Source organism: Erinaceus europaeus, chromosome 10 (assembly GCF_950295315.1).
Source record: "Erinaceus europaeus chromosome 10, mEriEur2.1, whole genome shotgun sequence".
Classification (NCBI taxonomy): Eukaryota; Metazoa; Chordata; class Mammalia; order Eulipotyphla; family Erinaceidae; genus Erinaceus; species Erinaceus europaeus.
In genome coordinates, this window is record NC_080171.1 from 99782975 (window position 1) to 99807592 (window position 24618).

Genomic DNA, 24618 nt, shown 5'->3' on the forward strand with positions numbered 1-24618 from the left:
CACCTCATTGGCTAAATAAATGAATAAAATGAGAATGATTATATTATTTAAATCTGAGGATTGTATGAATTTAAATGACATGATGAAAGTAAAAGATGGGGGCAATGATTTCCATATGGTAAATATTCTGGAAATATTAGAAATCACTGTTGTGGGCAATCCCCCTTTGTTTGTTTTACAATGTGTTTGTTTGCTTATTTATTGGGAGAGGGAAAGAGAATCAGAATACCACTTTGGCATATGCCATGCTGGGGGTTGAACTTGAGACCTCTTGTGTGCAAGTCTGGAGCTCTATCCACATTTCATCTCCGGGAGCTGTGAACATTTTTTTTCTTAGACTGAATTGTTGAACTTTTTTCCTTCTCCTCCCCCCTCTCTTTTGCCCATAGGGTTAATACTGGTGCTCTGTGCTTGCACTACCAATCCCTGCTCCTGGAGGCCATTTTTGTTGCCTTTGTTATTGTTATTGCTGTTGGGTAGGACAGAGAGAAATCAAGAGAGGAGGGGAAGACAGAGAGAGGGAGAGAAAGATAGACACCCACAAACCTGCTTCATCACTTGTGAAGTGACCCCCCCCTGCCAGGGGCTCGAACCAGGATCCTTGTGCTTCGCACTATGTGAGCTTAACCCGGTGTGCCACCACCTGGACCCCAAACTTTTTTCTTTAATATGCACTTTTAAAAGTATTTTGCCTAAGGTTGTGATATCTTAATCAAACATTGGTTAACATTTTGGATCTGATCATTTTTATCTATACATCCACACAGTACCACACTCATCACTAGATTTGACTGAGGAAAAGTAACATTTCCAGAGCCTTCTGACTTGCAGACTTGGATGTGCCAGAGTAGCCATAGTTACCCATTATAGTCCTCAAGAATCAAGAGAATTTTCCCCTGTAGTCCCTGTGAAAGAGTCTCCTGAAATCAAGAAGTGATATGTGAACTAGGAGTTCTGAATTCTGAAGGTGTCAGGAGAGTCCCAGCCCACTGGGAGGGGGATGTAGGTAGTTTCGGAGAGGGAACAAAACTGCTCATTTCATTCCCAGGGAACACCACTCAGTTATGTCACTTAGGGCTCATTCATTCTGCAGGCATTTGCTATGTCATTATTTTATGCCAGATTCCAGAGACAAGGTGGGGAGTGAGGGTTCAGGGAGGGAGTTGTCATGTTTGAAGGTGAATGAATGAGGCTTAGTGTTCAAGGAGCAGAATACAGTGAGTTACTTTCAGAGTCCTTGGAAAGTAGTTCCTGCTTTAAAGACCAAGTAAGACTCTCTTTAAAGACAAAGAGAGACCTCTCCTGGGACATTTATGTCATTTTCTCCCTCGCTGAACACACTGAATCTCCCCATAACTGCTTCCTTTCTGCCCATCCTTGACCCTGACTTGGAGACTTCTTACCTGCTCTTCTGGTGCCTAGAAAACTACCCCACCCCAACCACCTTATCTTCACAGGGTTGGCTCTTGCTCCTCTCCTCAGAAGACCTCCCAAGCTGTCTTCATACTCTAGCTCATTAATCTTTTAATTACTTAATGATTTTACCAGAACACACTCAGTTTTGGCTTATTGGTGGTATTGGGGATTGAACCTGGGATCTCAGAGCTTCAGTCATGAAGGTATTATGCATAACTGTCATCTTGTTTCTCTGGCCCTCATTTACCCTTTTTAATTCCTTTGAGTAATTACCACTTTCTATTTATTCATTCATTCATTCATTCAGTTTTAATGAGAGCACTACTCAGCTCTGGTTCATGGTGTGGGGGAATTGAACCTGGGACTTTGGAGCCTCAGGCATGAGAGTCTCTTTGCCATAACCATTATGCTATCTACTTTCAGTGCACTTATCACTTTATAGAAGGATCTTGTTCGTCTCTTTACATTTGCTACCTGTCTCTCCCATTTATTTACCATCAATTGTAAGGACCTTAGTAGCAAGCATCTTTTTTAACCTATTCATTGTGATCTTTCTTTCTTTCTTTTTAAAACTATTTTTATTTATTTATTATTGGATAGAGGCAGAGAGAAATAGAGAGGGAGACAGAGACACTTGCAGCCCTGCTTCACCACTCGTTTAGTTTTGCTCCTGCAGGTGGGGACCAAAGGCTTGAACTTGGATCCTAGCACACTATAATGTGAATGATGATTGTGACAGAGCAGGTTTTCAATGAATCAGTCAACCCCCCTGCCGTTTTTTTTCTTCCTTCCTTCCTTCCTTCCTCCCTCCCTCCCTCCCTTCCTTCTTTCTTCTTTCTTTCTTTCTTTCTTTCCTTCTTTCTTTCTTTCTTTCTTTCTTTCTTTCTTTCTTTCTTTCTTTCTTTCTTTCTTTCTTTCTTTCTTTCTTTCTACCAGAGCACTCTCAGCTTATGTTGATGTGGAGGATTGAACCTGGGACTTAGAAACCTCAGGCATGAGAGTTTATTTGCATAACCATTATGCTGTCTCCCCCTCCCCTTATTTTGATCCCCCCACCCATTTTTCATGCATAGACATATACTGGGAAATAGGAAATAAATTCTAACTCCATAAAGGAGCAGTAAGAAAAGAAACCAGTAGGAAATAATTGAACTCACTCCCTCCCTCCCTTCCTTCCTTCCTTCCTTCCTTCCTCCCTCCCTCCCTCCCTCCCTCCCTTCCTTCCTTCCTTCCTTTCTTCCTTCTTTCCTCTTTTGCCACCAAGATTATCACTGGGGCTACATACCTGCATGATGAATCCCCTGCTCCTTGTGATGATTTTTATTTCCCTTTTTTCTTTCACTTTTGGATAGAGACAGAGAAAAATTGAGAGGAAAGGGGGAAATAGAGGAGAGAGAAAGACAGACATCAGTAGCACTGCTTCTCTGCTCATAAAGATTACCCCCTGAGGGGACTCAGGACTTTGAACCTAGAGTTATGCAACTGGTAACATGTGAACTCTACCAGTTGTGTCACCATCTGGTCCCAATGTCAGACTTTCTTATTAGAAAGGTAAATATCATTTAAAATAAATGATGGTGGTGATGGTGAATAGTGTCAAGTACCATTCTAACCATTGAATTAAATGATTTTTACACATTAACTTGTTTAATCTTCACAATAATTTTATGAAGTATAGATGATCATTCTGATTTCTACATGGAACGTGTGGCAGAGATATTTCATAAATTTCCCTAAGTTGCAAGTATGAATAAAGGAATGGGGATTTGAACCTTAACTGTGTGACTCCAAAACCCATCTGAATTACACAGCTATGCTGTGTCAAGGTGACTACTGTGTTGTAACACACAGATAAAGATGCTTGGATTCAGTTTCAGCATGTCGTTCATGCTGTCACCTGAGAGATGGATGGTACATGTATTGGGAAGAGCATTTGGACAGGTGTGTAGACCTGTTTCTGGTCGCTCTGGAGTGACCATTTAGTGGCTTTGTTCCCTCCAGATGGCTATGTTTTGCAGAGAATATCTCAATTCCAAAATAGGAGCCCTACGCTCTAGCTACACATATTCTCTAAGGTTCTTCCCAGTATTTGAGTGTTTAGGCCTGGGAAGATGGTACAGCAGTAGTGCAGTTTACTCCTTGCCAGGAATCTCAGGTTCAATCCCTGGCACTGAGTTTCTGCCAGAGATAAATGGTGCTCTCATCTCTTTCTCTTTTCTATGAAAAAAATTAATCTTACCAATACTATCAATACTTCTCATTTGTTTTCTTGCCTATGTAAATTTTCAGAACAATGTTAAATAATGGGAAAATTTAAATATAATCATGTGTGTCGGTGTTGTGACAGTAAATGTATTTTGCTTTCAGTGTGCTCCTAGTCATGCTTTGGCACTAACATAGCTCTTCTTAGATAGTAGAGGCCACTCTGTCTCTTCAGTAGGGCATAAAGTAGTTCTGTTCAATTTTATACTGACATTCAAGATTCATAAGCATTGGCACATTTGGTGCCCTTATTCTAGAACATAATCACATGTTTAATGTGGTCAGAGAAACTTTAAAGTTATTGGTGAAATGCCTATAGAGTTTGCTATCTAAAAATTTTGGTGGAGGGCCTGGGAGATAGCAGCACTGATAATGCAACAAACTTTAAAAAAATCTTTATTTATTATAGAATAGAGACAGACATTGAGGGGAAGGGGGAATAAAGAGGGAGAGAGAAAGAGAAGCTTTCCCCCTGCAGGTGGGGACCAGGGGCTTGAACCCAGGTCCTTGTGCACTATAATGTGTATGTTCAACCAGGTGTGCCACTGCCTGGCCCCAGTGCAACAGACTTTTAATGCCTATAGCTCTGAGGTCCCAAGTTCAGTCCCTTGCACCATGAGAAGCCAGAACTGAGCATGCTGTGGTAAAAACAACAACCACAAAACAAAACAAAACAGAAAACACTGTGGCTGGGGAGGTGGCACAGTAGCTAGAATATGGGTCTTAGAAATCATGAGGTTTGCTCCCCAGCACAGCAGGTAGCCAGGTGTTACTCTGATTTTCTCCCTCTTGCTCTCATGTTAATAACGAAATACGTCTTTTTTAAAATTTCTTTATTGGGGAATTAATGTCTTACATTCAGCAGTAAATACAATAGTTTGTACATGCAAAACATTTCTCAGTTTTTCATGTAACAGTACACCCCCCACTAGGTCCTCTGTCATCCTTCTTGGACCTGTATTCTTCCACCCACCCCCACCCCAGAGTCTTTTACTTTGGTGCAATATGCCAATTCCAGTTCAGGTTCTACTTGTGTTTTCTCTTCTGATCTTGTTTTTCAACTGCTGCCTGAGAGTGAGATCATCCCATATTCATCCTTCTGTTTCTGACTTATTTCACTCAACATGAGTTTTTCAAGGTCCATCCAAGATCGGCTGAAAACGGTGAAGTCACCATTTTTTATAGCTGAGTAGTATTCCATTGTGTATAGAGACCACAACTTGCTCAGCCACTCATCTGTTGTTGGACACCTGGGCTGCTTCCAGGTTTTGGCTATTACAAATTGTGCTGCCAAGAACATATGTGTACACAGATCTTTTTGGATGGGTGTGTTGGGTTCCTTAGGATATATCTTCAAGAGAGGAATTGCAGGATCATAGGGTAGGTCCATTTCTAGCCTTGTGAGAGTTCTCCAGACTGTTCTCTACAGAGGCTGGACCACTTTACATTCCCACCAGCAGTGTAGGAGGATTCCTTTGACCCCACAACCTCTCCAGCATTTGCTGCTGTATAAGTAAATACATCTTAAAGTAAATAAATGCACAGATAAATATTTTATGGTTATTTTAAAAGTATGTTTAACATGTATACATGGTATTCTATTTGTATATGTAATATCTAACAGGGTACTTGCATGATATTAAAATCTCAATTGGTGGAAGTGATGCACTATAATTTTCTCATTTCCTCATCTGTATGAATAATGTATCTTTACACTGACATCACAGTAAGTTCCTCTTACTGAATGTCTCACATGTGTCAGGCATTTAATCTCATTAATATCCACAAGAAATCATCAGTGTATTATAATTTTAATTTGCAGATGAAAAACTGAAGCTCAAAACTTTTCACACTTGTTCAGTGCCAGTTAATACTCAGACCTGATTTTTCACCTGGTCTGGTCAACTTGAATGCTTCCATTGGCAATTTCTCCTTAATCACAAAGGATGTGGTATGATACCTACTTCACTACTGATTTATTCAAGAGGATTCCTTTTAGAATAGCTACCACTCTTGAGCTGGAGAGACTCTGGAAATTTCCTGTACTTTGGCTTGGTAAAAGAGGAAATCTGTCTGTGCCTGGTGGCATGGAGCTCTGGGGCTACAGAGCATGAATATTTGATTTCTCTGGTTTAAGGATGCTCATAGTTCTCCTAAAATTCTGGCCCATCTAATCCTAGTTATGTTATTTCAGATGTCTTGGCATGCCCTACAGAGGACAATGATAGGGTCCAGGGCTAGAAGGCTTCTGGGGGAAACTGAGGTCTCGAAGGACCCCTGCAACTGTTCCTGGAGCATGTGCTTTAAGACTCCAGTTAGGGAGTCAGGTGGTAGCGCAGCGGGTTAAACCCAGGTGGCACAAAGTGCAAGGACCGGCTTAAGGATCCTGGTTCGAGCCCCTGGCTTCCCACCTGCAGGGGAGTTGCTTCACAGGTGGTGAAGCAGATCTGCAGGTGTCTTTCTTTTTTTTTTTTAAATATTTATTTTATTCCCTTTTGTTGCCCTTGTTGTTTTATTGTTGTAGTTATTATTGTTGTCGTAGTTGTTGGATAGGACAGAGAGAAATGGAGAGAGGAGGGGAAGACAGAGAGGGGGAGAGAAAGATAGACACCTGCAGACCTGCTTCACCGCCTGTGAAGCGACTCCCCTGCAGGTGGGGAGCCAGGGCTTGAACCAGGATCCTTATGCTGGTCCTTGTGCTTTGCGCCACCTGCGCTTAACCTACTGTGCTACAGCCCAACTCCCTGCAGGTGTCTTTCTCTCCCCCTCTGTCTTCCCCTCCTCTCTCCATTCTCTCTGTCCTGACAACATCAATAACAACAACAATAATAACTATGACAACAATAAAAAACAAGGGCCACAAAAGGGAAAATAAATAAAATATTAAAAAATATATTTAAAAAAACTCCAGTTAATGTGCTGAGTACATTGCAAGATGTCCTTGAATCTGAGACTGTTGGCTGTTTTTTTCATGACAGACAGACTTCTTGACTCCATGGGTATCATCCATGGTGACCTTGGGAGTCAATACAGCACCTAGAAAGTGTGGCTGAGAAGGAATCTCCTTCCTTACGCACTGGGCTTGCGGCAGGCCAAGTTCCCTTGCATCTTCTGTCCCACTTCTCAACACATAGACTTGGTGGGTAGAAGAGCACGCATTTTGACTATAGATTGGTTTGAAGAAATGAGATCTGGTGGCTGAGCAGCTTCTGGTACTTTTATTGCTTCCTTTCACATACAGAAAACTTCTAATGGAGGTGAAACGTGATTGCCAGGGATTATCTGTTAGGAAATAACCCAAGCAACTTGATTCTTAATGCTAAAATGGGCTCTAATCCTTGTTTCCTTTTTGGTATTGGATTAGAAAAAATGTAGGGCAGGATTAGAGCTGGCTGTTAACAATACCCACAGCAAATGCATACCCCAAGATTTTCAAACTAGGAATAGCCAAGTGGGAAGTGTTGAAGCTGTAGCAGTTATTCCAGTCTTTAGTACGTGCGATGCTTGTTTTGATTTTCTAACTATATCTTTGCCTTTCTCTAGCAAAAGGTGGCTTGAATTTAAATTAATTGTACATAATGGGGAGAAGAAATCATCCTCAGTAATAAAATAAATTCAAACGAAGACAGTGAAATATATTATCTTTTTTTTTTTTTTTTGCTCTGGGGCTACAGAGCATGAATATCTGACTCCTCTGTTTTAAGGATGCTCATAGTTCTCCTAAAATTCTGGTCCATCTATACTAGCAGAGATTAAAATAAGAAGACTCTAAAATATTAGTTCAGATGTTAACTTGAAGATCAGTGCAGCCTAGTGATGGAAGTATAAATTGTGCTTTTGGAAAATATTCAGTAATTGAGCATAATTTATCAAGAATCCAGAATAGCTATATGCCTATTCCATATCCAGAAAACTCTCCTAACAGAAAAAATTACAAAAAGAGAAGGTTGGGGGTGGGAGAAGAAAAGACCTGGGCACATTTTTATTGACTTATTTTTTCTGGTATAATAAATAATACATGTTCAGTGCAGACAGCTTGAGTGTACATATGAAGGCACACATTGGCTATTACATTTAATCATTGTTTTACTATACAAAAATAACATTTTGGTATAGGGTTTTCTCACTTTCTTTCTATTTCTACTTAATTTAAATTTTTTGCACCAGAGCTCTGGACTCAGCTTTGGTTTGTGGTAGTATGGAGGATTGAGCCGGGGACTTTGGAGCCTCAAGTATGAGAGTCTCTTTGCATTACCATTATGCTTGTCTACCCTGCCCTCTCACTTTTTTTCTATGTATACACATACATATTTTGTTAGAGACAGAAAGAAATTGAAGAAGGGGACATAGGGAGAGAGAATGAGAGACACCTGCAGCACTGCTTCACCACTTATGAAGTCTCCCTCTTGTAGGTAGGGCCTAGGAGCTTGAACCTGGGTCTTTGTGCATGATAGTATGCGTGTTCTCCAAGGTGTGCCACCACCCAGCCCTGCATATATGCTTTTAAAAATCTTAAGTGGGGGAGTCAGGCGGTAGCACAGCAGGTTAAGTGCACGTGGCATAAAGCACAAGGACTGGCATAAAGATCCTGGTTCCAACCCCTGGCTCCCCACCTGCAGGGGAGTGTCGCTTCACAGGCAGTGAAGCAGGTCTGCAGGTGTTTTTCTCTCCTCCTGTCTTCCCCTCCTCTCGATTTCTCTCTGTCCTATCCAACGACAGCAACAACAACAACAATAATAATAACCACAACAATGATAAAAAACAAGGGCAACAAAAGGGGAAAAAAATGGTCTCCAGGAGCAGTGGATTCGTGGTGCAGGCACTGAGCCCTGGCAATAACCCTGGAGGCAAAAAAAAAAAATCGTAAGTGGGTCCAGGAGGTAGCTCAGATGATAAAAGTGCATGCCCTACCCTATTTCAGACCCTAGATTCAGGTCCTGATATCACATAGGAACAGCACGAACAACATCAAAGGAGGACAGGAGAGACTGTATAATAAATAGATTCTCAGGCTGGAGGCTCTGAGATCCCAGGTTCAGCCCCCACACCATTAGCCAGAGCTGAGAAATGCTCTGGGGGAAAAGCAAAACAAGCTCCCAGGATTTGGCATTTCTCTCTCTCTCTCTCTCTCTCTCTCTCTCTCTTACCTCTCTCTCTCTCTCTCTCTCTACCTCTCTTTCTCATAAGACACAGAAAATTTGAGAGGGGAGGCACATAAAAGAGAGACACCTTCAGATCTGCATCACAGTTCATAAAGCTTCCCTCTTACAGGTGGGGTATGGGGACTTGAAACCGGATCCTTACCCACGGTAATGTATGTACTTAACCAAGTGAGCTATTGCCTGGCCTCCAAATCCTGTTTTCTTTTCCAAGTCAAACTCTCCCCTTGGCCTCAAATCCCATCTCTTCACCCTCCCTAGGGATCTCCCACCCAAGTACTAACCAGGCCTGACTGTGTTCAGGGTGGTATGGCTGTAGACGCCTCTGTAGGGATCTCAGTCTTTTAATCATCTCTCCTGTCTCCTACACCACCACCACCACTGTCTTCTTTTGTTTCATTGTCAACATCATAAATGCCTTTTAGATCTCTTCTGTGGTGAATATTCTCTCCATGTCCTTCCCCCATTTTTGGAGGGGGTTATTTGTTGTCTTGTTGTTGAGATTTGCAAGTTCTTTATATATTCTGGTTATTAGCCTCTTGTCTGATGTATGGCATGTAAAGATCTCCCATTCTGTGAGGGGTCTCTTGGTTTGTGTAGTAGTTTCTTTTGCTGTGCAGAAGCTTTTTAATTTGATGTAGTCCCATAGGTTTATGCTTGTCTTAGTCTTCTTTGTAATTGGATTCGTTTCATTGAAGATGTCTTTAAAATTTATGCGGAAAAGAGTTCTGCCAATATTTTCCTCTAAGTATCTGCTAGTTTGTGGTCTAACATCCAAGTCCTTGATCCACTTGGAATTTACTTTTGTATTTGGTGAAATATAGTTTCATTCTTCTGCATGTTTCAACCCATTTTTTCCAACACTATTTGCTGAAGAGACTCTGCTTTCCCCATTTAATAGTCTGGGCACCTTTGTCAAAGATTAGATGTCCATAGGTAAATCCACTCACTTCTTTCCATCTCCACTGCCATCAGTAGTGATTGGATGATTGCAAAAGCCTCCTGCCTCTCCTCCCTGCTTCTGTTTTGCCCCCTCCAGTCTCTCTACAATATGTCAGATTACATCACTTCATTTGTGGCTTTCTACTGCTTTTCAAATAAAACCATATTCCTTATGAACTTCAACCTCAGCTATTAAAAATTATATTTTATGATAGAGAATCAGAGCTCTACTCTGTCATATGCGGTACCAGGGATCATATTTGGGTCACATTCACATAAATAATTATAGAATATTGTTATAACTTTTATTTAAAAATAATTTTATTGGGATGGGGTAATATAGTACATTTATTGAAATATGGGTACAATTTCTCATCTCCCTGTGATATTTGCCTACAAAACACTCTCACCCCTAACTTAGGTCCTTTTCCACCATCATGACCCCCAATGGCCTCTTCACTCTTTCCTTTCCCCTCCTTCCCCAGAGTCCTTTGCTTTGGTGCAAAGGATAAAGAACACACCCATTCCAAATTTCACTTTGTTTTCCCTTTCTGTCCTTGTTTCCTAAGTTCCTTGGTCCTCTCTTTAAACTATCTCTTCACACCTGATTTGATTTTTTTTAAATAGTTTATACTTTTATTTACTTTAGAATGGTTATGGAAAGGTGTGGCTAGTTAGTTGATCTTTCCATTTAGAATCTGCTTCTTTCACTAGAATCAAGGTTCAGTTGTTCAACTTATTGACTGCAGTGGTTACAGCAACTATTATTGAAAGAAAATGTGAATGAACGGATATATTTTTTATCATTATTTATAACAAGTCCATAATATTCCACTGTGGAACTGTAACCTAATTGGATTAAGCAGTGCTGTGTTATTGAATATATTTGTTCCAAATCTTTCACCACTGTGAAGCTTAAACATTAATCTATTATGGCTACTAGGACAGTTGTTGAATACATTGCATTGCAGGCATTTAACACCCTAGAGAGAATTAATATTAACATAGGGGAAATGACTTGTTTTTTAGATATGATTTTTTAAAATTTGATAGGATAGAGAAAAATTGAGATTAAAAGGGAGACAGGGAGGAAGAGAGAGACACTTGTAGCAGTGTAAACACCTCGTAAACGGCTTATAAAGCTCTGCCCCTGCAGGTAGAGACAAAGGGCTTGAACCTGGAAGGAAATAAATTTGTTAAGTGAGAAAGCACAATACAAAGTTATGTACATAGCATGATCTTAACTGTGTAAAAGTACTTAAAACATCTAATCAGAAGTGAAGTGTTAATGATATATTTCAGGTTGGCTGGACTATAGAAGATCTTACTTTTTTAAAAGTATATAAGTAGGGCATGGCATTTTCTTACTCATACTTTTCTGCATTTTCCAGGTTTGCTGAAATGAGTGTGTGCTTTCTTCTTATATGCAAGAATAAAGTTTTAAAATGCAAAGTAGTGTTATGATATCATATTGAAGAAAGTGTAGTTAGGAAACGTTGTGATTTACAGACTGACCTAAATGTTGAGAAACATAATTGCTCATGTCAGTTGCCATCTTTGAGTTCTGCCAGGAGTTTGTAACTTCTTTAACCGGTTCAGAAAGAGAAGAGTGATAGTTCCTAAGTCTCCATGGCTGAGCAGACTAGTATGTAGTGCACAGAAACTGGGGCTTTCAGATAGGATATTTGGGGATGAGAGCATCCCAAGGATATGCTCAGGGATGGAAATACAACACAAATTCTCTGTACATTGCTTTTTATTTATTATTTTTTTAATATTTATTTTATTTATTTATTCCCTTTTGTTGCCCTTTTATTGTTGGAGTTATTATTGTTGTTGTCGTTGTTGGATAGGACAGAGAGAAATGGAGAGAGGAGGGGAAGACAGAGAGGAGGAGAGAAAGACAGACACCTGCAGACCTGCTTCACCGCCTATGAAGCAACTCCCCTGTAGGTGGGGAGCCGGGGTTCGAACCGGGATCCTTATGCCGGTCCTTGTGCTTTGCGCCACCTGCGCTTAACCCGCTGTGCTACAGCCCGACTCCCTGTACATTGCTTTTTAATCTTATGGGATCTCAGGTGTCCTGGAGTATTGTTCCACATGGCTTTTTATTCACTTAAGGTAGTAGTTTTCAGATCCAGGACTGTTAGGAATCAATAAGGTCAGAGCTTCAAAAGAAAGTTAAGATGTTATTTGCCCTTTTTATTCTTTCTTACAAGTGCATAGTAGACTTTCCTGGATGCCATGATTCAAGACAGGTTACAATAGCAGATAGGAAAATCTAGCTACCTTCTATGAGGGATAGACCATTAAAGAGGTGTTAAAATGTACTGTCATTATTCTAACCAAAGTCTTATAGCAGGAAATGTAGCTACATTTCATTAAAATGCTATTCATGTTAGCCTGGTTGATATGTTATTTTAATTAAAGAAATGGGAAGATCACTCTGTGGTAGATTGATTATGGCTCATAAACACGTTGGTTAAATTGCTCGGCACAGAGAACAAAGTTATGAAGGAGGGAAATGACCTACTAGACAGGTGCTAGATATCCATTTACATTAAATCAATCTTTCTCTTCCTTCCTTTCTCCTTTTTTTCAGAAATCATGCATGATGTGATAAAGAAGGTCAAGAAGAAGGGAGAATGGAAGGTAAGTAAACATACAACTGGTGGCTTTTAAGCGATAATTTGATGTGGAGAAAATATAGGTAAGGGGAGAGGTGGGACAAAGTACTTGGGCAGTAGTGAGGACCTTTGCTGTGTCTGGAGAACATAAAAGAGATAGCTTGCTGTGCCTTATCATTTTATTTTATTTTATTTATTATTTTATTTATTTACTTTAAAAAATTTTCCCCTTTTGTTGCATTTTGTTATCGTGTTGTTATTGTTGTTGCTGCTGTTGTTGTTGGATAGGACAGAGAGAAATCAAGAGAGGAGGGTAAGGCAGAGAGAGGGAGAGAAAGATCGACACCTGCAGACCTGCTTCACGGCCTGTGAAGGGACTCCCATGCAGGTGGGGAGCCGGTTAACTCACTGCTTCCTGCTGTGCCTTGTCTTATGTGGCCCAATGAAAAAATTGCTTGGTATAAACCTTATCTGGTAGATGGCCTACGTGATCTAAAAGTAGCAGGGGAACTCTCTTATTTCAATAAATTCTTAACCTGAATCCATTATATAAAGCAAAAACTGATGACATTATTTTGTTTTCCATGGGAAAAAGAGAGAAGATTCTTCTTGTTGCTTCATTTGTCCTGGAGCAGCTAGAAAAGCCCTTATTTCACCCCCAGCTCCCCACCTGCAGGGGGTCGCTTCACATGCAGTGAAACAGGTTTGCAGGTGTCTTTCTCCCTCTCTGTCTTTCCCTCCCCTCTCAATTTCTCTCTGTCCTATCCAAAAAAAAAAAAATGGCTGCCAGGAAAGTGGTTTGTAGTGAAAGCATGGAGCCCCAGTGATAACCCTGGAGGCAAAAACAACATCAAAACCCAAAAACTCATTTCATCCCCACCTGTTGTAACTACATTAGACAAAGAAGTGAGCTTGTGTATTACTTCAAAGAAGTATTGGTAATGTATGTGAAACAAATATTCAAGCCAATCCAGCTGCTTATGGTCTGGTTTTCTGAGGTGGGAAGACATACTGTCCTATCCAGATAGTGTTATGAGAATCATTTGGTTTTCCAGGACTGGGTGTTAATACTGACCAGGAGTGCATCCAATTTTACTTCAACTTACACCCTTGTGGTTAAAAGGCTTATGGCTGTGTGCTTGATCCCATGTTTTCCTGCAGTCAAAAGCCCACTTAAAGGATGTTAAAAGGAGGATGGAGGCGGGAGAACTTAAGTTCATTGTGCTTGGGGACAACTATGCTGATTGGTATAGGAGAATTTTGCTTTCTGCTTTATAGCTTTTAAGATTTTATACTTATGCTTATAAGGCTGTATGTTTAGGGGTACAGTGTCTTACCTCTTCCTAATGGTAGGGGAAGATCTTGAAGTCTCATCCTGGCCTTGTGAGACTATTTTAGCCAAAACATGCATCTCCACCACTCAAAGCAGAAACTCTTTATTCTTGCTTTCTTACTCTTCACATTAGTAATTGGTTCGTGGGCATGTGAATTTTAAACTCATCTTGCAGATAAACCTCATAAGATGAAAACCGATTGGCACCCATGGTGCTGCAAAACACTTTCCGGTTCACACTGTGTCTCACTCCTGCTAACTTGGCTTTCATCATTAGAGAAGAAAAATAACCTTGTTTACGTCGCCAGTTTTCTCGCTCCACTGTGTACGAGATGGAAATAGGAAATCCAGCTGAAGAATTGAAGACATGAAGCTTTTAGACCAGATCTAGAGCATTCTTACTCTTGCCCTCTACATTGAGGGAGAATATATTCCCAGAAAGCGCATGTGCTAGTGAAAGCTCCATCCTATCAATATTTGCAGCGAAGTTCTCACTTTTGGTACTATTTATGTAGACTAGTGGCATTCTCCCTTTTTTAAAAGTAATTTTTAATATTTATTTTTATTTATTGTACAGATACAGAGAAATCCAGAGGGGAAGAGGGGATAGAGGAGAGAGAAAAGAGTTACTCATAGCACAGCTTCACCACCTCTGAAGCTTCCCCCTGCAGGTGGAGGACCAGGAGCTTGAGCCCAGGTCCTTGCACAATGTAACATGTACACTCACATGGGTTCTCCACCACCTCACCCCTTATTCTCCCTTAGAGAAAAAAAAAATAAGCCCTGAAAAACACTCTTCTCTATAATTTTCTATGATTGTTGGTACTATATAGTGTGTGTGTGTGTGTGTGTGTGTGTGTGTGTGTGTGTGTGTGTGTGTGTGTAAAATAAGAGCAATTATTTTATTTAGCATGGGGAAGCAAGGATTTGTTTTTCATGTTTATAAAAGTAAGTCAGTAAGAACAATTCTAGCTGCTAGCATGTCTCAACAAAACTCTGGCTGACAGTAATATAGGTAACTATTCTGCACCTCTAGGACTTTGTGTGATCGGTTGCAAGAAGTTGCTGGGAGGATTGTAGCAGATACTGTGCACTCTGTGAACTTTTCTCTTTGCCTCTAGGTGCTGGTAGTTGATCAGCTGAGCATGAGGATGCTCTCATCCTGCTGCAAGATGACAGACATCATGACTGAGGGGATAACAAGTGAGCATAGTACTCTCCCTGCCCTTGAGTGACACTCAGGCTTCCTCTTTGTGGTGTCTTTTCTCCTCTCTAGTCACTGTCACCTCACTTGACTTTAGATTCTTCCAACAACCAGGATGGTAGAATTGTGAATTCTCCTGAGAGACTCATAGTTTCTTGTTCATCACTAACTACCTAGCACCTAGTCCTGGCCTGCCTACATGTCCATGAAATATCAGTTAGAGGATGCAAAAAGGACAATTAAACAAGAAAGGGTAGGCCATCCAGTAGAAAGAGTGGGCAGAAGACCTGAACAGGCACTCAACAAAGCAAGAATGCCCCAGTGGCCATTAAGTGCACGGAAATTTGTACATCTTCATTGATCTTTAGGGAGATGCAATTAAAGCCAGCGTGAGAGACTCCTGTGTGTTTAACAGGGTGATAGAACTGTTAATTTTTTATTTTTTAAATATTTTTTAAACAGAGCACTACTCAGTTCTGTCTTGTGGTGGTAGGGATTGAATCTGGGACCTTTGGTTCCAAACATTGAAATCTTTTTGCATAACCACTGTACTGTCTTCCTAGCTCAAACTTTTTAAAAAAAAAAAAAAAAGATTTTTTAAAAGTATTTATTGCCTTTTTGTTGCGCTTGTTGTTTTTATTGTTGTAGTAGTTGTTGTTATTGATGACATTGTTGGATAGAGCAGAAAGAAATGGAGAGAGGAGGGGAAGACAGAGAGGGGGAGAGAAAGATAGGCACCTGCAGACCTGCTTCACCGGCTGTGAAGAGACTCCTTGCAGGTGGGGAACCAGGGGCTTGAACTGGGATCCTCACGCTGTTCCTTGTGCTTTGTGCCACGTGCGCTTAACCTGCTGCGCTACCGCCCCACTCCCTAGACTTTGTTTTTGCCTCCAGGGTTATTGCTGGGGAATCCCCTGCTCCTGGAGGCTGTTTTTTCCCCTTTTATTGCCTTTGTTGTTTTATCGTTGTTGTTGTTATTATTATTATTATTATTGTTATTGTTGTTGTTGGATATGACAGAGAGAAATGGAGAGAGGAAGGGAAGACAGAGAGGAGGAGAGAAAGATAGACACCTGAAGCCCTGCTTCACCACTTGTGAAGCTATCCCCTTGCAAGTGGGGTGCCAGGGGCTCAAACCAGGATCCTTCTGCCAGTATTTGCACTTTGTGCCAAATGTGCTTAACCCGCTGCACTGTACCCCCCAGACTATTTTTTTAAGACTTAATTATTTAGAGAGAGACAGAGACATCAGAACACAATTTTGGCATATATGACGCCAGGAATAGAACGTGGGGTCTCACTCAAGGAAGAATTGCACTCTACTCACTGAGAGGATTCTATCTCCCTAACTATAGATTGGAATCTTTAAATTCAGATAATTTCAAGTGACAGAAAAATGGAAACTCCTATATGATGGGGGGTACCAGCTACTATAGCTTCTTTGAAAATTACTGGACATTGTCTAGTAGAACCAGGGTGTGCATGTCCTATAAGCCATCAGCTCAGCAGTTAGATGTGTGTTCTAGACAAATGTGGCCTTGTGTGCACAGGTTCACATGCAGGGGTGTTCACAGGACATTGTGTATAGTAGTAGCCCTAAATTTGAAACAACCAAAACACATTCCATCACTAGAATCTCTACCACAGATAACCAGATGCTCTGGTTCTCTCTTTCTTTCTCATTAACAAGGAATAGTAGGTAGATACATTTTTTTAAAGATTAGAATGGGTAAATCAATTGTGGTATAGTTGTGCAGCAATGAAAATGAACAAACTCTTTTTTTAAAAGATTTTATTTATTTATTAATGAGGAATATAGGAGAGAGAGAGAGACAGAGAGAGAGAGAGAAAAAGAACCAGATATCACTCTGGTACATGTGCTGCCGGGGATTGAACTCAGGACCTCATGCTTGAGAGTCCAGTGCCTTAGTCACTGCACCACCTGCCAGACCACGATGAACAAACTTATCTCCTCACCATGACTTGAGTGAATTTGATAAGCATAATGGTGTTCTAGAAGCAAGAGACAGGGCCAGGTGACAGCATCATGATCATGCAGAAGACTTTTTTTATTTATAAAAAGAAAACATTTGACAAAACCATAGGATAAGAAGATTACAACTTCTCATAATTACCACCACCAGACCTCTATATCCTATCCCCTCCCCTGATAGCTTTCCTATTCTTTACCCCTCTGGGAGTATGGACCCAAGGTCACTGTGCAGAAGGTTGAAGGTCTGGCTTCTGTAATTGCTTCCCTGCTGAACATGGGCATTTACAGGTCGATCCATACTCCCAGCCTGTCTCTCTAGTGGGGAAGGGCTCTGGGGAAGCAGAGCCCCAAGGCACATTGGTGGGGTTGTTTTTCCAGGGAAGTCTGGTCGAATCCTGCTAGCATCTGGGAACTTTGTGTCTGAAAAGAGAGTTAACATACAAAGCCAAACAAATTGTTGACCAATCATGGACCTAAAGGCCGGAATAGTACAGATGAAGTGTTGGGGGGTCCTCCATTTTGTAGATATCTAGTAGGCATATTTTAGTTATATTTCAAAGGGCCTGTAGCTATACTAGTATTTTTTGTTTGTTTTTTGCTTGAGCCTGAAATCTGATATGCAGGTGGATCCAAGTTATTGTCTGGGGAGATGATGTCATGGTTGGGAAAAGGACCAGAAAGCTGGATCAGGGAAGAGAGTAGCTCCCTAACATGGGAAAGGGGTATAAATATTGTTGACTGGGAGTCAGGCGGTAGCGCAGTGGGTTAAGCACAGGTGGCGCAAAGCTCAAGGACCTGCGTAAGGATCCCGGTTCGAGCCCCTGGCTCCATACCTGCAGGGGAGTCGCTTCACAGGTGGTGAAGCAGGTCTGCAGGTGTCTATCTTTCTCTCCCCCCTCTGTCTTCCCCTCCTCTCTCCATTTCTCTCTGTCCTATCCAACAATGACGACATCAGTAACAACAACAATAACTACAATAATAAAAAAACAAGGACAACAAAAGGGAATAAATAAATATTTAAAAAAAAGAAAAGAAAATATTGTTGACTGTAAACTCCATCGATTCGATGTGATTTGGGGCCCATAATTAGCTTAGGAGCCTTTGTGACCTCTGCATCCCTCTAGATCTGAGCTCACATTTTGGGGTCATGAGTTGGAACATTCCAAGCTGCCCCAATATTGACCCATCTTCCTCAGGTGTAGCATAGAGTATGTTGTCCATCCTCCCTTCAGAGGATGGAACATTCGCCATCTGGAAGACTTTTATGCCTGAGGCTTCAAGGTCCATGGTCAATCCTTGGCTAAATTACCATAAACCAGAGCTGAACAGTGCTCTGGTAAAGGGGTAAAAAGAAGCAAGGTACAAGAGAGTACTAGTAGCATGATTTGATGCAAGTCCCAAGCCAGGCAGACTAGACTAGACTGTTTTGAAATATAGACTTAAGTGCAAAAGCCCTAGTGAGAATGTATTCCCATTCATAGAAGGATGGTGGATCTGTGGAGCAGAAGGAAATGAGGGATGGATAGGGCAAGGGCATTCTACAATGCTTTGGGTTCAGGTTCTTAGCTGGGGTGGTGCTTAGGCAGATGTTTGCTTTATAATTATTTGCATGCTTGTGTTTTATTCACTTTTGGGAATGTGTGTTAAAATTTCACCAGAAAAGGTTTTAAAAAAATGTTTCGAGGGAGTTGGGCTGTAGCGCAGTGGGTTAAGCGCAGGTGGCACAAAGCACAAGGACCGGAGTAAGGATCTAGGTTCAAGCCCTGGCTCCCCACCTGCAGGAGAGTTGCTTCACAAGCGGTGAAGCAGGTCTGCAGGTGTCTGTCTTTCTCTCCCCCTCTCTGTCTTCCCCTCCTCTCTCCATTTCTCTCTGTCCTATCCAACAACAACAACAACAATAATAACTACAACAATAAAACAACAAGGGCAACAAAAGGGAATAAATAAATAAATAATAAATTTAAAAAAAAAAGAAAAAAAATGTTTCGAGGGGGCCGGGTGGTAGTGCAGTAGTAGGTTGAGTGCATATGGCGCGAAGCTCAAGGACTGGCATAAGGATCCTGGTTTGAGCCCCTGGCTCCCCACCTGCAGGGGGGGTCGATTCACAAGCGGAGAAGCAAGTCTGCAAGTGTCTTTCTCTACTCCTCTCTGTCCCCTTTCTCTCTGTCCTATCCAACAACCACGACATCAATAAAAACAACAATAATAACAACAGCAACTGTAAACAATAAGGACAACAAAAGGGAAAAAATAGCCTCCAGGAGCAGTGGAGGCGATAACCCTGGAGGCAAAGAAAAAAAAAATGTTTAGCTACCTGCTTTGAGCTCGCTAATGAATGTCACACTCCAGACTAGGACCCAGACCTTCTGTCTCCTGTCCTGGAGCTCATTTCACCTTTGTGTACAGGTCCTGGATTTACTCCAGGACTCCTTTCATCGGGGACCAGGGATTTTAGTCTCTGAAAGTATTGATTGAAAAACAGTCTCTCTTGGGCTATTATTTAAAACAAGGAAGTTAACCATTGTTTTCCTCCTAAAAAACATTAGATGGAACATGCCTGTTAGAATACATTTCCCAGTTTTGTTTGATTTTTATTTTAGAAAAGGAGAGAGGGAGTGACACCAACCATAGTACTGTCTGTGGAGCTCCCCAAGTACCATCCTTTGCTCCCCTGTAGTGCAGGGTCTTGAACCCAGGGCTTCACATCTCACATCTGTTAAGACACACACCCTGTTGCAGTATTGGGGGGGGGGGTGCAGTGGATAAAGCATTAGACTCTCCAGGATGAGGGCCCAAGTGCAGTCCCTAGTGTTGCATGTGCCAGAGTAATGCTCTGGTTTTCTCTAAGTAATGAAGTAAAAAAAAATTTTTTAATTGCCTGTCTATGTTGCTTCTAGTTTTATGACCACAAATCATGCTTTCTCATTCACTGTGACTCTTGTTTTATTGTCTAGTTGTGGAAGATATCAATAAGCGCAGAGAACCGCTGCCCAGCTTGGAGGCTGTGTATCTCATCACGCCATCTGAGAAGGTAAATTCTCCCTCCAGGAACTTTTGTTTCAGTTACACATGCTGGTTTGGTGTTCATGTGTCATAATGTCTGATGATTCTGGGTTAATAATGCATTTAGCACACTGGTTTCTGTTTGCGTTTAGAAATCTACAAATGGGGAAGGAGGAAGATAGTGAGTTCAGAGTATATTAAACTTGTTAAATCACAGATGCTGTCCAGAAAGCCAGGGGCTAGTCATTTTAGTTTTCCCTCTCAGGTAAGAGATCTGTTTTATATAAACAATTACCTACCTTCATTCAGAATATTGTCATTTTATGCTTTCAGGTTTGTTTCATACATCTAGTTAGCATACAAATAAGCTTGCCTTGGGATCAGGGAGGTGGTTCAGTGGTGTAACACATGCCTTGCATCTTGGTACCTTGGGTTCTACCCCTAGCACTATATAATAAGAAGAAATACAAAATGAATAACTGTCATAAAGGCTAAGGGGTATTTTGGCCTCTCTGTCACATAAACACACACACACACACACACACACACACACACACACACACACACACGACCTTCTTTTGGGGAAGGGGAACTATTCAAATAGGCATCCAAACTAGGTTTACCTTCTTGCTTTCTGTTGATATTTGTTTTAGGTCTCTTAATCTGTATAAACCCCCTCTGGCTTAAATGCTTACTTTTTACTTTTTTTTAAAATATTTATTTATTTATTCCCTTTTTGTTGCTCTTGTTGTTATTGATGTTGTTCCTTTTTACTTTTGCAAACAAGCTTGCGTGTGAATTTCTGCTAATGCAACTAAATTGTGAGAACTTTACTAATGTGAATCTCCTAGAAGGTTTTTGGCCAATTTACTTTTATTATCTTTTTTTTCCCCTTTTGTTCCCCTTGCTGTTTTATTGTTGTTGTAGTTATTATTGTTTTTGATGTCGTTGTTGGATAGGACAGAGAGAAACAGAGAGAGAAGGGGAAGACAGAGAGGGGGAGAGAAAGATAGACACTAGCAGACCTGCTTCACTGCCTGTGAAGTGACTCCCCTGCAGGTGGGAAGACAGGGGCTTGAACCAGGATCCTTACACCAGTCCTTGAGCTTCGCGCCACATGCACTTAACCCACTGTGCTACGGCCTGACTGCCTCTCTCTATTTTTTTTACCAGAGCACTGCTCAGCTCTGCCTTATGGCACTGCCGAGGATTGAACTTGATACTTCTGGTGCCTCAGGCTGTTGCACTAGTAGTGGTGTTATATTTCCCCACTCCTGGTAGTTGTCTTTTAGAAACCCAGGTTGTGGTGACTCCAACAAACCAGCACTGTCATCCTGGGATGATCTAGGAAGACTTGTATTCTATTATTATTATTATTATTATTTTAACCAGAGCACAGCTCAGTTCTGACTTATGGTGGTACAGGAGATTGAACCTGGGACCTCAGAACCTCAGGCATGAGAGTCTGTTTGCATAACTATTATGGTATCTCCCCTGCCCAAAAGGAAGACTATTATTTGCTAAGTTCTGAAATAGTCTTAATTTAAGTTCTCAGAATTCATTTGTGGCCAAACACAAGTTAGAATTAATTACAAATTAAAAAGCCCCTGCTATTTTGTCTACATAGTTTGATAACAGCTTGGATTTTGTCAGTTCCATCTGCTTCTAGAATAGGATTCAGTTCCTTTTTTCTCTCTGCACAGTCTGTCCACTCTCTCATCAGTGACTTTAAGGATCCACCTACAGCAAAGTACCGGGCTGCACATGTCTTCTTCACTGACTGTAAGTACTATCAGCCGCCCTCTCCCCTTCTAGGGTAGCATTTCTGGAGAGCAAGACTGTCCAGAACCCAACCAAGGAGATTGATAGAAAAGAAGGAATTATTGCCATGTCTTTATCTTTTATTTTCCCTTCAGGAGATAGATTACATAAGAGACAAAATTTATGCACACAAATAAAAACCTACTGCTACTGGGTTACAAAGTCATGATGAAAACACTGCTTCCAAGCCAGAACTGAGCAGTGCTCTGGTAAAAAAAACAAACAACCAAAAAATAGTGCTTCCTCTAAGAGGTGTAACATTCAAAAGAAATACCATCTTGGTGTTTCTCTGCATAGAATTTCAGAGATCACTCTAATATAGTGCATTTCCGTCATTTTTCTACAAGGATATTCATTTGGCAGCTTCTGTAACATAGAACCTGCATCTGGGACCAGTGAATGGTACACCTAGTTGAACACATGCATTACCATGAACAAGGATCTAGGATCAAATCCCCACCCCCACGTGTGTGTGTGTGTGTGTGTGTGTGTGTGTGTGTGTGTGTGTGTGTGTGTGTGTGTGTGTTCATGAGCAGTGAAACAGTGCTGCGGGTAACTCTCTTTCACTCTCCCTATCTCCCCCACCTCTCTCAACTTCCCTCTGTCCTATCAAATAAAAGAAAAATATTTCTTAACTGCAAAGAACCTGTGTCCTTAAGCTGAAAGTCACTTTCTTTTTTTTTTTTAATACTGATTTATTTATTCCCTTTTGTTGCCCTTGTTGTTTTATTGTTGTAGTTATTATTAATGTTGTTGTTGTTGGATAGAACAAAGAGAAATGGAGAGAGGAGGGGAAGACAGAGAGGGGGAGAGAAAGATAGACACCAGCAGACCTGCTTCACTGCTTGTGAAGCGACTCCCCTGCAGGTGGGGAACTGGGGGCTCGAACTGGGATCCTTAAGCCGGTCCTTGCTTTGCGCCACTTGCGCTTAACCCACTGCGCTACCACCCAACTCCCTTTTTTTTTTTTTCTGGAGTGCTTGTATATGGAGCTCAGAGCAGAAGCATCTTCAATCTTTATTAACAGAAGAGAAAGATGTTAAGAGCTGGGTAACTAAAGAGTATATGACAGTAACAGTTCACCCTATGTACTCTGTATAGAAAACCCACTAAAGTCACCATTGAGAAAAAGGGGAAAGGTTCTTGCAAAGAATGGTGTTATACCATTTGAATGTGGCACATAAAGAAGTAAGTAGATGGGGGTTGGGCAGTAGTGCAGCAGGTTAAGCACACGTGGCGCAAAGCACAAGGACCGACAGAAGGATCCCGGTTCAAGCCTCTGGCTTCCCACCTGCAGGGGAATCGCTTCACAGCCAGTGAAGCAGGTCTGCAGGTGTCTGTCTTTCTCTCCCCCTCTCTGTCTTCCTTTCTTCTTTCCATTTCTCTCTGTCCTATCCAACAACGAATGACATCAACAATAACAATAATAAACACAACAAGGCTACAACAACAAGGGCAACAAAAGGGGGAAAAATGGCCTCCAGGAGCAGTGGATTCATGGTGCAGGCACTGAGCCCCAGCAATAATCCTGGAGGCAAAAAAAAGAAGTAGGTAGACATCACTAGTAATAAACCGATAAGGCATTTCTGGGAACCCAAAGCCATTTGTTTGACCCAGAAGGACCCTTAGAAATCATGGTTCCATCACCTAATGTGTCTCCTGTGCTGTTGAGTTCCATAGAGTCCTGGGGAAAATGCTGTATCACATTTCTCAATGATTTTGTTTTGCTTTACTTAATTTTTCATAAGCATGTTTGTTGTATAGTATTTGTTCATATTACAATTTTTCTTTATTTTTTATGCTTTTGTGTTTCTTCATTGGTATCAGAAGATATTTTTTAATTCTCAGCATCTAAATTTTCAGTGCCATTTGTTTCTTATATGTTGATGGCATTGTTGGTGGTTTTGTGTACCTTTTATATCCTAGAAGTAGTGGATATTTTATGATGGGATAAACATTCTAGTTGTATTTATTAAACTCTAATAAAGAATCCACAGGGATATGTCCAGCTGTAGAACCTGTGATGTCCTTTGTCATTCTTGCAGCTTGTCCAGATGCCCTGTTTAATGAGCTGGTAAAATCTCGAGCAGCCAAAGTCATCAAAACTCTGACAGAAATCAACATTGCGTTTCTCCCATATGAATCCCAGGTGAGTAATAATTGCATTGAAAATTAATATCCAGGGGCTGGGCAATAGCGCAGCAGGGTAAGTGCACATGGCACAAAGTGCAAGGACTGGCACAAGGATCCTGTTTTGAGGCCCTGGCTCCCCACTTGCAGGAGGAAAACTTCACAAGCAATGAAGCAGGTCTGCAGGTGTCTGTCTTTCTCTCCCTGTCTCTGTCTTCCCCTCCTCTCTTGATTTCTCTCTGTCCTATCCAACAACAACAAGGGCAATAAAAATGGGGAAAATGGGGAGTCAGGCGTAGCACAACAGGTTAAGCGCTTGTGGCACAAAGTGCAAGGACTGAGTAAGGATTCCAGTTCGAGTCCCTGGCTCTCCACTTGCAGGGGAGTCGCTTCACAGGTGGTGAAGCAGGTCTGCAGGTGTCTATCTTTCTCTCCCCCCTCTCTGCCTTCCCCTCCTCTCTCCATTTCTCTCTGTCCTAACAACGACAACATCAACAACAACAATAGCTATAACAACAATTAAAAAGCAACAGGGGCAACAAAAGGGCAAATAAATAAATATGATTTTTTTTTAAAAAAAATGGGACAAATGGCCTCGAGGAGCAGTGTATTCATAGTGCAGGCACCGAGCCCCAATGACAACCCTGGAGGCAAAATTAACATTCTGCTTATCCTAGTAAGTACTTGGGCAAATTCTGAGAGTGTGGTAGGGGATGTAAGATTGTGGA

The 24618-nt window shown here is 41.3% G+C and overlaps 1 protein-coding gene across 2 annotated transcripts in view; it reads left to right on the top strand.

Annotated features, from left to right (window-relative positions):
- STXBP1 (syntaxin binding protein 1) overlaps window positions 1–24618 on the top strand; it is a 102324-nt gene that overhangs the window by 40268 nt on the left and 37438 nt on the right. For both annotated transcript variants that reach the window (XM_007528848.3, XM_016190694.2), the window contains exons 2-6: window positions 12382–12431; window positions 14861–14942; window positions 19891–19967; window positions 21643–21721; window positions 23806–23909. In XM_007528848.3, coding sequence (XP_007528910.2) covers window positions 12382–12431; window positions 14861–14942; window positions 19891–19967; window positions 21643–21721; window positions 23806–23909 — 392 coding nt within the window. The remainder of the gene's footprint in view (window positions 1–12381; window positions 12432–14860; window positions 14943–19890; window positions 19968–21642; window positions 21722–23805; window positions 23910–24618) is intronic.